Source organism: Palaemon carinicauda, chromosome 27 (genome assembly GCF_036898095.1).
Source record: "Palaemon carinicauda isolate YSFRI2023 chromosome 27, ASM3689809v2, whole genome shotgun sequence".
In the NCBI taxonomy this organism is placed as follows: Eukaryota; Metazoa; Arthropoda; class Malacostraca; order Decapoda; family Palaemonidae; genus Palaemon; species Palaemon carinicauda.
The window spans coordinates 48,605,630-48,620,714 of record NC_090751.1 but is presented as its reverse complement, the minus strand read 5'-3'; the positions used below and the strand labels follow the sequence as shown (position 1 = coordinate 48,620,714).

Sequence of the window (15,085 nt, the reverse complement as noted above, 5' to 3'; positions counted from 1 at the left end):
GTAGTGGGGTTAATCCTCATTGTTAGGGAAAGGGGGAGGGGGTATAATTCAAATGTATTAATTAGGGGTAAGCACTTACCAGAAGTGAATATAGTTTCCATCAGTCGTGTTGAAGACACTCCGAAATCTCATTTGTTCCTATATGTATTAAAATCCTAAGACCTTTGATACGACTATGACTTTAGTGAAGCAGGAATAGCGGTCAAGCTTTTTAACAAGCTAAACACAACTGGTGTCTGGTGGCGTGTAGACCCCACCCACCCAACAGATAGTACTACCTTCACTTTGATTTTGGCCGCTGAAGAGTACAGTCATTCTTATCGATGTCCTCATCAGGTGCCTTTAATCTTTTTCTCCTTTTTGATAATTGGCCTTGCAGTTGTGTTCGAGGGATTTTAGGGAAGCAGTAAGGATATACAGTGGTTCCTTTCACTGTAGTTGTTACAGTTTCCTGCTTACTTGCTGTTGTCTAACATCAATTTGTTCCGTAATCGAAATACAAATCACGCTATTTACATTGGGTATTACTTTCGGCGTAGCTGAGATGGCGAGCCATTAGATTTTTAACGAGGGTTAACTACCCCCTGCTAGTTAGTGAGGGGGTAGGGGACGGGTAGCTGGCTACCCTTCCCCCCTCACACACCGGTGAACTGATTCACTTCGCTTTTGGCTCGGGTGGGGGGCAGACGTGTCTGCTGTCACCCTCGCTTGGCAGCCATTGTTTTGTCTTTACTTAATTATTTACTTTTTTTTATACTTAATATATATATATATATAAACATTCTTTATGTTTATGCATATATTTAGGTATAGAAATATAGTAAGTTTATTTTTCAGTGTTTGTGCTGTGTGTGTGTGTAGTGTACGACAACGTCACCGCGTAGTTCCAGGCCACCGCGGTTGCACGTCATGGGGCACGGTCTCTTGGTCCTTCGGTCGTTCCTCTGGCTTCCGATATTCGGCCGCCGTGGGGATTCGTCATCGTTGGACTTTCTCCATTCATCTGTTTTCCCCGCTGTTCCTCCTTCCCTGCGGGGAAATTGGACTCTCAGCGAAGGGAACGTGGGTGTTAGATTGACTACTGTCTCTCTCTCTACTCGAGGTCGTTCACCCTTTTACTACTACGTACTATTACGGTAGCCTCTTTCCCGTTGCGGGTTGAGTTGCTATTCCGTTTATTTGTCAATTATTTTCAATGAAATCTAATTGTATTTGTTAACTTTTCAGCTTCTGTGGAGAACACTTCCCTTCGGGGTTCAGTCGTTCTTACTATTTGTGAACATTCTTAAATTAATTACGTGATTATAATTCTGTTATAATTCTGTTTTTGTTACAGTTCTCCGCCTTCCCCCTTCTCCCGTGAATTTCAGTGGGGGAGGAGGGCGCATACTTGGTTGTATTTCATTCTTATGTTCCTATTCCCTCGGGGTTTCTCTTCGGAGTTCCTCCTGGGGGAATTTTTGTTAACTAATTATTTATTTTATTTTCCCAGTTACGATCTGGTATCTTCGTTTGCCTAAATGTGCCAACAAAGTAGAGCTGCCCTGCTTGTGCCTTGGGAGTCTGCTGTTGCTGCCACCTCTTTAGGAGATAGTCATGGGCGTGTTCCCTTCTCTTGGAAGTTCTCCCGTGACAACTGTCAGCTCTTTAGTTCATCTTTGAACGCTCAGGAGGTTCGCCTCCAGGGGTGGGTAACTTCCCTTCCGAGGGAGGTTCCCTTCCCAGGTATGAGTTTTTTCCCTTGCCTTAATAATTCCTGTTTGGTTTTTCCTGGTCCTCGGGCGGTTATACTCTTGGTGCTGAGCGACCGCTCTTGTAACCATGCTCAAGGGGCTGAGCGGTTGCAAGGCCGGACCATGGAATTTCGTGTGACTATGCTCTTGGGGCTGAGCGATCGCACCTGCAGCTATGCTCAAGGGGCTGAGCAGCTGCAGGATCAATCTTGTGACCTCTCTCGTTCATGAGGGAGGCCACTCATAAGGACTCCTCTTTGGAGGATTGCTCCTTATAGGTCAGCTTGCTGATCCAACGGCCCTTTGGGGCGCCATCATCAGTGTCTTCTAGTCTCTTTTACGAAGTGTTCACCTCTCTCGTTCGCGAGAGAGGCCTCTCATAGAGACCCCTCTTCGGAGGACTGTTCCTGTTCAGACCAGCCAGCTGTTCGGGACCTCTCCGCAGTTCGCCATCTCCTAGACCTGCTGCCCTGCCGTCTCCGTTCCTGGCTGCTGACGCTGTGGGTGCCTACGCACCCCGTTATCCAATGGGCACCGGTCCCTTCGGGGCAAAAGGGGCTTTCTCACACTGTGAGTAAGTCCCTTAAGCGCCAGGTATCCCCTGCGCGCCAACGTTTTCCTGCTCGCTCGCGCACAATTGCACGCAAGCGCTTGCTTACTGTTCCTGCTGTTCCTGAGAATTCCATCCAGAGGAATCCTGTTCCAGTCCTGATCGTCCCAGTTCCGGATCGTCCCGTCAGCTGTCCCTTCATCTTAGCGTGCTCGCCGATGATCTTCCTACACCAACGATCTTCGTAAGCGCGCTAGCGCCGACAATCTTCTTTGCGCGCTAGCGCCGATAATCATCTTCGCGTGCAAGCGCCGACGATCTTCTTACACGCGCAAGCGCCGATGATCATCTTGGTGACTATCTTCTTAAATGCGCAAGCGCCGACGATCTTCGTACACGCGCTAGCGCCAACGAGCTTCTTTTGCGCGCTAGCGCTGACGATCTTCTTACGTGCGTAAGCGCCGACGATCTTCTTGCGCGCGCAAGCGCCGACGATCTTCTTACGCGCGCAAGTGCTGACGATCTCCGAGCGCCAACGATCTTCTTTCACGAGCGAGCGCTGACGATCTTCTTTCACGAGCGAGCGCTGACGATCTTCTTACGTGCGCAAGCGCCAACGATCTTCGACCGCTGTCGATCTTCTTACGCACGCAAGCGCTGACGATCTCCAAGCGCCGACGATCTTCTTGCCGAATGATCTTCTTTGGCTTGCTAGCACTGACGATCTCCCTACGCACGTAAGCTCCGACGATCGTCCGCACATAGGCTCCGATGGTTCCCCGCGTCATCGATCTTCTTACGTGCATAAGCGCTGACGATCAGTCGTACTCGCGTGCGCGCGCCGACAGACTCGCACACCCGCGCGCGCCGACAGACTCGCACACACGCGCGTGCCGACTGTCTTGCGCACGCGCGTGCGCACCCAATGTCTTGCGCACACGCGCGCGCGCACCCACTGTCTTGCGCACGCGCACCCACTGTCTTGCGCACGCGCGCGCGCACCGACAGTCTTGCGCACGCGCGCGCGCACCGACAGTCTTGCGCACGCGCGCACCCACAGTCTTGCGCACGCGCGCACGCGCGCACCCACAGTCTTGCGCACGCGCGCACCGACAGTCTTGCGCACGCGCGCACCCACATTCTTGCGCACGCGCGCACCGACAGTCTTGCGCACGCGCGCCAGCGCCCACAGTGTTGCGCACGCGCGCCAGCGCCCACAGTGTTGCGCACGCGCGCCAGCGCCCACAGTGTTGCGCACGCGCGCCAGCGCCCACAGTGTTGCGCACGCGCGCCAGCGCCCACAGTGTTGCGCACGCGCGCCAGCGCCCACAGTGTTGCGCGCCAGCGCCGACCAGTGTTGCGCACGCGCGCCAGCGCCGACCAGTGTTGCGCACGCGCGCCAGCGCCGACCAGTGTTGCGCACGCGCGCCAGCGCCGACCAGTGCTGCGCACGCGCGCCAGCGCCGACCAGTGTTGCGCACGCGCGCCAGCGCCGACCAGTGTTGCGCACGCGCGCCAGCGCCGACCAGTGTTGCGCACGCGCGCCAGCGCCGACCAGTGTTGCGCACGCGCGCCAGCGCCGACCAGTGTTGCGCACGCGCGCCAGCGCCGACCAGTGTTGCGCACGCGCGCCAGCGCCGACCAGTGTTGCGCACGCGCGCCAGCGCCGACCAGTGTTGCGCACGCGCGCCAGCGCCGACCAGTGTTGCGCACGCGCGCGCGGCGATGATTTTCCAGGCGCGCAAGCGCCAATGCTCTTGCGCGCACGCCAATAGTCTTTCACGCACGCCTGGCAACAGTTCTGCGCGTGCGGGCCGACTTTCTTCTGCGAGTGGGCGCTGATGGTATCCTGCACGTGCGCCAACAGTTACCGCGCACACGCACTGACGGCCTAACGCGCGGGTGCGCGCCGACGGCCTTCACGAACGCCTGGTCCAATAATCTTGAGTGCGCGCGCACAGCTTTCCGCGCGCGCCGACGGTCTTCTATGTGCGAACGCTGATGGTCTTCCGCACGCGCGCGCCAACAGTGTCTACGTAGTACTCTCACGCACGCGCCAATGCTCCCATTCTTGTGCAACCATTCACGCTTCGGTGCATTCTACGGAGAATGCACAAAACTACACAGTGCCTTACTGCGCGTCAGCTCTTTTCCTCACTTTCCTGTGCCCTCCTGCGCAGTTACCGTCCCGGATCCATGCGCCAGCTCTTGCCAAAGAGTTAAGGCTCGCAGATCCAATGCACCAGCGCTTGCCCCTAAGAACCAGCGTTTGCCTGCTCTCCAGGCAGATATTAAGCACCAGCATCATCCTGTGAGCCATCACTCCAGACTCACCTACACACTCGCGCAATCGTCAGTAAAAAGGAATAAAACTTTTTGGACTGGTCATCATTGCCCCATTCCTCCCCGCAAACACATAAACATTGCCACGGATTCAAGATCCCGAAGATTCCATCCTACAAGGGATTCGAAACGGGGAATCCTTGGTCCCTGTCTCTTCTGGTTTCTTTTTTTTCCTTGACAGACCACCGGCAGCAAACAGGAAAGCATTAACAGACTTATCTCTAGATCACTGTTTGTTGATGGCTAGTTCACAGTTTACTGATCGCTATGTCGCCGATCACCAGATCGCCAATTGCTAGTTCATTGCTGATCTTTGACCTCTAGTCCCTCCAATGACTAACGATCTCCAGTTGTTAGTATTTCCAATCACCGATTGCTAGTCAATAACCAGTCATCAGCTTGCTGATCACTAGATCACCGATGGGCAGCTCAACAATCTTCCATGCAAAAGGATCATCAAGGAGCTGTCCCTTTGGGTCGATGTCCATACCATGTTAAGAGTTCGATCAAGGGCTAAGACCTCAGGTCTTCATTTGCACACTGGACCTAAAGGACACTTACTCCCAGGTCCAAACCATCCATCTAGGAAGGTTGGAAGATTCAGTCTAGACAAACAAGAAACACCAGTTCAAAGGCACGGTGCTTCGGTCTTTCCACTACACCCATCCTGGTCTCACAGGATCGGCTTCTGTCTCTGCTCTGTCGGGACGACTGACTGACCTTAGCAGACTTGGTGACAACCTTGCATTAACACTGGAACTTCTGAAGTCGTCGTCTTTTTTTTTTTTTTTTTTTTTTTTTCTTTTACCAAGATCCAGTGATCAGGGTAAACCTACGGAAATCTTCCCTACTTCCCTCCAAGGAGACTGGTGTATCTTGGAATGATTCTAAACACCAATCTCCCCAAAAACCTTCTTGAAAAGGGAATGACTTCCATTCCAGGAGACTTGAGTCAGAAAAAGAAGAAAGGAGGGACCATAGTGCTGCACCACACGACCTCAGCCCTCTGGACAGAGCCCGAAGGTACCTTCACTTAAATCTCTTAAGAGATCAAGGCCAACTTTCCGGTCCTTCAGCAGCCTCATTGGTTCCTAACAGACCACTCAGTGATGTAATGGACGACACACCACACACCACATAGAGACTCACATTGACAAGCAAGTAGGAACTGGCTTGTAGCCTCTTCCCATCTAATAGTATAAACACAAAGATGGGCCAAAGTCCGTTAGGTACCACCATCAGCCCGCTTCATTCCAGACTGGAAGAACGTGCTCGCCGACAATCTGTGCACAGCATCTCAGATAAGGTAGGTACAGTATACCGAATGGACTTTGGATCGCCATGTAGCCAACAAAGTCCCGACTTTACGAGGTCCTCCAACCAGGGGGTCTGTTCGCAATGCTCCTGACACTCGGGCTACCATTGCTCACCAGCCCTAGACCCCAAGGCTCTCTGGCAACAACGGTGGGTACAACAATGACGTTTACGTCTCATCCCTGTTTTATCTGGAGAAGGGCACTCAACAAGGCTAGAACATCGGTCAACCTCTCAAGGTCTCTCCTAGCTCCTCTATGGCATTATGCAGAAAGGTCTACAAACCTTCTGTAGCTCCTAATAGAGCCTCCAAGAGAACCCTCTCCACATAACAGACAACCCACTTCGACACCTACCACAAGCTATAGCTTTGCTATGATTGTACGCCTGAAGACTACCCAATACCTCTTTGCGAAAAGGTTGTCTAGATAGGAATTCCTCAGCATCAGTCTACCAGGCAGTATCACGTCTTGTGTGGTTGGCGTCATGTGAAAGTCTCTCTCCACTCTATACCTCTGTTCCAGCAATAGCGGAATCCTCGAGTACATGCGCGAGGAAAAGACCCCCCTATTCAGTTTCGACAGGTAAAGATGATCACTCAACCTTGATCCTTCACCTTCAAACTGAAAGAAAGGGACACCCTCTCATCGAAAGACTTTTCTTAACTCATACAGACTTACAACTTGCCTTTCCCCAGTCGAAATTGAGACCTTCCTCTCAGAACATGATTCAAATCTCCGATCCCTAAAGGGACCTCCTTGTGTTCCACTTCATCAAGCAACAAATTTTCTCCTGATTCAAGAACACAATGTTCCTACACACTCGGATAGCAACCATACCAGTCCAGGAACTTCATGGTCTCTCTTTCGACATCGCCCATTATTGAGAAGGGCGAAAGACAATGATCAGTTTCGTCCCTGAGTATGTCACCAGACACAGTCTCCAGAGGTGACGGATCTTACACAAGTCTCAACTAGGTAACGGATGATCCAGATCATCCGTTACTGTACCCAGGGTAAGGTATCAGACTTTCCCTAAAGAAAACGGCAACAGCCTGCCCAGGTCCCTCCTCTTGTCAGCACTGGGAGAGAATAGAGGAGGATCACCGAAACATCATCTCGACGTGATGACTCACAGTGTCGGGGGCATAACTATGCCCCTGGTCGTTCTTAGCAGATTACTCTGTGACGCAGGTTTTACAAGAAAGGATGTGAATGCTCCAGGTGACTTTCACAACCTTTCTCCTGCAAGACACGATCTCTATCAGTCCGGTGGTGGCTGCACAACAGCTGGTTGTATACCTCAAGCTCCTTATTGGACAAGTAGCAGAAGGTTGAGGGCACTGTTACCCGGTTTTAGTCTGCGTGAATGAAAAGATTTGACTGGCTCTTATTCTTTTCTTCATCCTACCCTCTCGTGGGGAAAGCAGCATCCTGGGTTCTCTGCATAAGCTGACCTCAAACCACTGCAGGTATACCATGCTCCCTTGTGTACCTAGCATTAAGCTAATACTCTTGCGTCCCCATACCCTGGCGAGGTGGTATTGGGAAGTCTTAGTTACATCAGGTTTTTCCTACATAGACTCGGAATAACTTTACCCAGACAGTCACACTTCTACACGTCTCAACACACAGCTTGTGTAGGCTGCGGACCTTGCATAGCAAGGTTTAGCGAGGGCAGGGGCTCCTTATTTTTGAGTACTAACATACCCAGAAAAGGAGTCCCCGGGTAAAGCCAAAAGCCAGATTGGCAGGGACGTCCACCCTTCCTAATGGGTGAGTCACCCCTAATAAATAGCGTGGTTTGTATTCCAGTTATGGAACAAATTCAAATTCATAGATAATTTGTATTTTTCTTGACTATACAAACCTTAGCTAATTATAGAAACTTGCCCACCATCCTTATCCCCCTTGAAGTCCTACCTCCAAGCAAAGTGACTAAATCACAGGTGCGTGAACTGGAGTGGTAGCAAGCTACCACCCCCTACCCCCGCTAACTAGCAGTGTGGGTAGTTAACCTTCGCTAAAATTTTAATGGCTCGTCATTTCAGCTCCGCCGAAAGAATAACCTCTAATAAATAGCTAAGGTTTCTATAGTTAGGAAAAATACAAATTATCTACGAATTTGTCATTTTTGGTTTGTGATACTACTACTGCTTCCTTTTCGCCAGTTGCAGAGTTCCAGAGATGACGAATGAATCTTTGGGTGTGACACCTGCTGAGAAAGGAAGTTGCCAAACCACAGGACGACCTGTCGGTCTTACTCCCTGTGGTCTCAGTCAGGTTCCTCCGCATGGTTTCTTGGGAGGAACAGTACTGTACTAAAAACACTTACCTCGGGAAGTCATTGAGGTATGAAGCACAAGGGTTCATAACCTGCTTCAGGTGCCTTGCTCTCACCCCTCTTCTGCCTGGGACATTCCCTTGGATGGTTTGGTGACCTTAACACTCGCACGAGCTGGCCTGAGGAGTTCTCCGAAGGTGGTTCAATTCTCAGACCAGTCTAATGGTTCTCATGAGCAAAGGAAACCTTCCCCACACCTACATGTTGTACACAAACCCAACTGATAGCACACTATGAAAAGATATACAAAAATATGATAAATGATAAAGAGACAGATGTGATCTATCTAGATTTTGCAAAAGCCTTTGACAAGGTAGACCATAATATATTGGAGAAAAAAATGAGAAAGCATAATATTGTGGGAAAGATAGGAAAATGGGTAAAAGAATTCCTGCCAAACAGAAAACGAGTGGTTGCACATGACGAGAAATCAGATGAAGATGTCTGGCATGCCACAGGGTACGGTATTAGCTGCACTACTGTTTGTTATTATGATCTCAGACATAGACTGTGATGTTAAGAACTCTGTAGGGAGAAGTTTTGCCAATGACACAAGAATAAGTAGAGAAATTACTTGTAATGAAGATAGGAACTCGCTACAAAGAGATATAAACAAAATATATGAATGGGCGGAGATAAATAGGATGGTATTTAACTCCGATAAATTCAAATCAATGAATTATGGAAACAGAGAAGGAATGGTATATGCATACAAGGGACCTAATAACGAGACAATCACAAATAAGGAAACAATTAAAGACCTTGGTGTATTGTTGAATAGGAATATGTTATGCAACGACCAAATAGCAACACTGTTGGCTAAATGTAAAGCAAAAATGGGAATGTTATTCAGACACTTTAAAACAAGAAAAGGTGAACACATGATTATGCTTTACAAAACTTATGAACGTAGTACACTCGAGTACTGCAATGTGATATGGTACCCGCACTACCAAAAGGATACTGCACAAATAGAGAGTGTACAAAGGTTCTATACTGCTGGAATAGAAGAAGTTAAGGACCTTGACTACTGGGAAAGACTGCAAATTTTAAAACTGTATGGTCTAGAAAGGAGAAGAGAACACTGTACATGATAATACAAGCATGGATGCAAATGGAAGGAATTACTGAAAACATCATGGAGCTAAAAATATCAGAAAGAGCAAGCCGAGGTAGATTAATAGTGCCAAAAACTATACCAGGAAAACTAAGGAAGGCGCACTGGACATTAATCCACTACGCACCAGCATCGATAATGCAGCGACTATTTAATGCGCTGCCAGCTCATCTAAGAGAAACATATCAGGAGTGAGCGTAGATGTGTTTAAGAATAAGCTCGATAAATACCTAAGATGCATACCAGACCATCCAAGACTGGAAGATGCAAAATACACCGGAACATGCATTAGCAACTCTCTGGTGGATATACGAGGTGCCTCACACTGAGGGACCTGGGGAAACCCAAACATAGAATAAGATATAATAAGAATAAGATATTGTGTGCATGACACAATTTTGTAGGTACAGTGATACCTCGGTACTCGACCATAATCCGTTCGAGATCCGTGTTCGACCTCCGATTTGTTCGAGTACCGAATTTTTTTTCCCCATAAGAAATAATGGTATATATTCTATTCCGTTCCCAAGCACTCGAACAGGCCCAAAATATTAATAAAACGTGTACCTAAACAACAATAATTATCTAAATGTGTATGAAATTGGTCAGAAAATCCTATAAAACAATTTTAAACCATTTACTGTACTAAAATAAAACAATTTTAAACCATTTTCTGTACTGTAGTGAACATACCTTTGAGCAGCGGTTCGATGGCATACAGGGATGGATGTGGAGAGGATGGAAGGGGGAGGTTACTGCTTGGAAGGAGAGTCCCCTTCCATGATGTGGCGGGGTAGTTCTCCTTCAGGAGTTGTTTCTCTCTCCAATGAAAGGGTGGGCAGATCTATTTCAGGGGTTTCTTCTCTTCTTTGTCTCTTCTTTGGAGGAGAAACAGGCTTTGATGTAGCAGCTTTCTTTTCTTTTGTGAAAAACTGGTCTATTGTTAATTGTTTCTTCCTCCTCTGCAGTATTCTTCGAAAATGATACATGACACTATCATTAAACATATGCACTGCCCGGTTTGCTACTGCAATTTCTGGGTGGTATTTTTCAGCAAAAGCCTGCACATCTGCCCACTTGGAACAAATTTCATTGATGAGAGAACTTGGAACATCCTCCCCATGCCTAGTAACACGATGAATACCTGTTCTATTACGAAACTTTTCAAACCAACCCCTGCTCGCTTTAAATGTAAATGAATCACTTTCACTGGTACTCGGACTTTTCTTCACTAATTCTTCATAGATATGCAACGCTTTTTCACAAATGAACGCTTCACTAACACTTTCCCCGGCCAACTGTTTTTCTTTAATAAATATTAAAAGCAACTTTTCCATCTCCTCAATCACTTGTGGCCTTTGCTTAGTTACCGCCGTAACTCCCGTTGCAACATTCGCCTTCTTAATCATTTCTTTATGCTTTAAAAACGTAGAAATGGTCGACTTCGCCATTCCGTATTCTACCGCTAAATCGGACACTCGTACACCATTCTCATATTTCGCTATAATTTCCTTCTTCAACTCGATCGTTGTTCGCACTGTTTTCCTCTTCTCCTTCCCCTTAACACTCATTACTTTCTTGGGACTCATTATGAAAGCTAAAAAAGCAATTAAAAGCACTGAAAATCACTAAATCACAACGAATGCTGATCGCGCGTTGTCTGAGTGACGCTCTCGAGAGAACTGATGCTTCCCGAACAAGCGAGAGTGGCCGAGATGGCGCGATCATCACAAAGCCCATGCGGTCGTCACGTGTTCGGCTGGTCGAGTACCGAATTTTTGGTCGAGCACCGCAGCAAAAATTTCTCGAAAATTTTGGTCGAACTCCGAATTGTTCGAGTATAGAGTCGTTCGACTACCGAGGTATCACTGTATTGCTTATCTATGTAAAAGACTAATTCACCACGTATCCATGGGGCAACTAAGTATGAATAAATATGTTGGTGACGTCAAGATACTGCACTGATGTCATTTTATAAGCAAAGTATACCACAGACTAAAATAAGTTTGTTTTAATTTGTTACTATTACAGTATAGTATATTAAAAGTTGGCAATTTTCGGAACAAAATATGGGATTTAGGCTTAATTAGTCATTCACTGCTTCGGTTAACTTTTAGTGAATTTTTTTAAAGGATAGTGTAAAATAGTTATAAAATAGTTAAATAAATACTTTATTACAAGGTTTTTGGAATTTTCTCTTGGTCATTATTTGCAAATGGATACTAATCCTATTTTATAAAAAAAAAATATTAAAGTACTGTATAGTGTCAGCAGACTTATAATAAGAATGAAAACATTGAAATTAAAACTATTATACTGTACAGGCTTAAGGAGGTTGACTCACTTCAAGACCACAAACAAGGTTCCTAAGCAAAATTCAGGAGTGATATTTTCCAATCTCACAAATAATATACAGTTGTTCTATAAGCTACAAATTCATGAGTAAAATTATCAATCTTCATCACTACTCCAATTGTCCTGAGTCACTCTTGTTCTAGTAGGCTGCTGCTTCGGGTAAACAGGAGGTAGCTCCTCTTCCTCCTCATCACTCAACTCACTTTCAAGTAACTTGTTGGGAGTCCAAGTAATAAAATTTCTATCACCACCATAAGAATACACATTCATAGACATTGGGTTGAACAAAACTCCATACACAGTAGAAAAATGTCCTTGTAAAACATTAACCATGTCTCCAGATAGTACATTATATGTAACAATTCTAGACTTACTAGGCACAAATACCAAATCAGGATGTGTGTATGATGAGACTGCTATTCGCATTGGACGTTTTAAATCTGTGTGGGTTTCGCCATAAAAGACGTTCATATTTTCCCCAGTACTTGAGTTCCACAACTTCAGATCACCATCATAACTAAACGTCAAAAGCCATAAGCCATCAGTTGTAAAACATAACGATGTAATACGACTTCTGTGGGCAATTGGTGACTTTTTCAGTCTTTTCTTAGCATTTTTCTTTTCTAGTGTAGAATTATCATTCATGTCCAAAGCCATAATACATGCCTTTGCTGATCGAACATCCCACATCTTCACTGCCTGATCTTTTCCGCCTGATACTAATATATGCTGATTTCTTGGCGACCACTGAGTAATCTGGACTCGTTCTTCATGCGCTACAATTCTATGGGTAGATGAACCAGTCCTCAAATCACAGAGTATGATCTCCCCTGTAAATTGTGAAGGTGCAAACAATAAACAAATACAATTCTGAATACAGTGTACAGTAATTAAATAAATGAAGTTAGATGATGTTTATTAATGTAGAGAAAATCCTATTCTTACAGTGATCCTTACTGAACTCGATAACCTCCAAAGGAAGATGTATTCCTTTGCATAGGATACTGGATAGTTGCTTAAAGAAAAGGACTGTTATTCTAATACAAAGAGAATAAGCTACACACTTTGCAAAATAAAATCATAGGAATTATCTTCAATTAATAACACAAAAATTGTACTCTTGATATATGTAGATTAAATTTTATGTATATTATGTTACAGGACCTGTGATGGTTAGTTTTACCAAGAACATGTTAATGTAAAGATAAAAATGTAACGATATGTAACTCAAAGATGTAAGTGTATTTAAGAGCTTCTAGATATTTTTCATAACTTATTCTACATCACCATTGGCCAGGCGTGCGCATAGCGTTATATTAGCCATGGACTCTCTCCATCAGGAATTTTTCAGAGAAAACATGTCTGATATAAAAGGACAACGGCGAGTTAGAGACGAGAGACTTACTGTATTTCGTTTTTCTCCGAGTGAACATTGCTCTGATGGAGGCATTTCAGTAACTCCTGCTGTTACCCGGAATTTTGTACTTCATTTACAACGCTACAGTATTTAGAATAAGATAAGGTGTTCTTAGAAGATCATATATTATCAAAAGCTGTGTTCCTGTTTATAACCTTTTAATCTGAAATTAGGACCTGAAAAGTCTTTCAAAATTCGGAGCAGAGTTTCGTCATCATCCATCTCATTTTATGATGACTTATAAAGCTAAGGCCTACATCACCATACGATATTTTGTAAATTATTATTAAATTAGTGAACTGTGTGTATTTTGTGAAGCTTGTAAAATACTGTAAATACTTATACTTAAGCTTATAGTTATTATTAATGTTTGTTGGCTATTATTTTTTTTTTCGCTGTTACTGTTTTGCTATTTTCTTTGCTAAGGGAATAAAACATTGAAGTAGATTTTACATAATCTGTTGTGTAATAGCTGACTTTAACCTACTCCAATATGATATTACATTTTAATCATCTTAAACAGCTGGGGGTTAAGTTATAATTATGAAGTTGATGGTATTAGTCAGTTGGAAGAAGTGATGCCTATTGTACTATTCAGTACTGTACTCTACAAATTTCTAAGAATGTTGTCTATACCGTGCTAGGTGGAATCTCTACCGGGATAGGTGGTATATCTAAGCAATCCATGTTTGCCAACGGTTATAGTCGTATAAGCGAATGAGCAACTTGGTGGAGTAATGAGAGCTTTGGGTGTGGAGGAAAATAACTGGCAGCAGGGTGACGGCTTGAAACTCAAGGCGACGGACAAACTGTCTCTTTGGCTTTTACTCCCGATGCTTGGCGGTTGATCTTACTAAAATTAGTATGGACCGGCAGGGGTCACTTGCCTTAGTTAGATAGGCACTGTGCCTTACGAGGAACTGGCTATCCTTAGATGTATCTAGCCGGTGAATCATCTATGGATTTAGTCAGTCATTGAAAGAGAAGATGAAAGAATGGCCCCCAAATCTATGGCGTAGCAGGGTGCTAAGAATCTCCCGGTTTAAAAATACTAAAGAAAAATTGACAATAGGTAATTGGAATGTTAGAACCATGAATCAGAATGGGAAGTTACAGCAATTGGTGTGTGAATTTATGAAATATAATTTGGATATCATGGGCGTAAGTGAAACACATAATGGGATTGGTAAGGAAACTTTAGACCAAGGCAATATATATATCTAGTCAGGAAGATCAGATGGAGTTGGAAGAGAATGGGTAGGAATAATGATGACACCAAGAGCAGAAAAGGCATTAACAGAGTGGAGAGCTGTAAAAAGAAGATTGTTTCTAGTAATGTTCAAATCAAAGCAATGCAATATGAGTATTATAGTCTGCTATGCCCCAACAAATGATTCCCCTGAAGCAAGCGAAGATGAATGCTATGAAGAACTGCAGAGGGTAATAGATGAGATCCATGAGAGAGATATGAAAATTATGATTGGCAACTTCAATGCTAAAGTTGGAAAGAATAATTATGGGATAGAGAATGTGATGGGTGTCGAGGGTCTTGGCAAAGTTGCAAAGGAAATTGTAGCACATTTCATAAGTTTCTGTTCAGTAAACAATCTTGTCATTAGAGGTACTCTCTCTTTTTTTTTTTTTTTTTTTTTTTTTTTTTTTTTTTTTTTTTTTTCAACACAAGATCATCCACAAGTATAGGCCTACACGGACTTCACCATTTGGCAATTGCAGAAATCAAATAGATCACATTGCCCTTAATAAAGAGAGAAAGAGGACTTGAGAAATGTAAGAAGTTTTAGAGGTAAAGATATTGGTAGTGATCACCAGCTTCTCATTGCCACACTAAAATTAAAACTGAGAGCTCCCAACAAAAAGGTAGATAGAATACCTAGGTTTGATACAACTAAGCT

The 15,085-nt window shown here is 45.0% G+C and overlaps 1 protein-coding gene and 1 long non-coding RNA gene across 2 annotated transcripts in view; one reads left to right on the top strand and one right to left on the bottom strand.

The window, feature by feature from the left end:
• Positions 1-15,085, top strand: part of LOC137621190 (uncharacterized) — a 90,003-nt gene that overhangs the window by 20,598 nt on the left and 54,320 nt on the right. The gene's annotated exons all lie outside the window — the stretch shown is intronic.
• LOC137621188 (DNA excision repair protein ERCC-8-like) overlaps positions 11,574-15,085 on the bottom strand; it is a 38,740-nt gene continuing 35,228 nt past the window's right edge. The window contains exon 5 of the mRNA XM_068351602.1: positions 11,574-12,585. Coding sequence (XP_068207703.1) covers positions 11,852-12,585 — 734 coding nt within the window. The 3' untranslated portion in view covers positions 11,574-11,851. The remainder of the gene's footprint in view (positions 12,586-15,085) is intronic.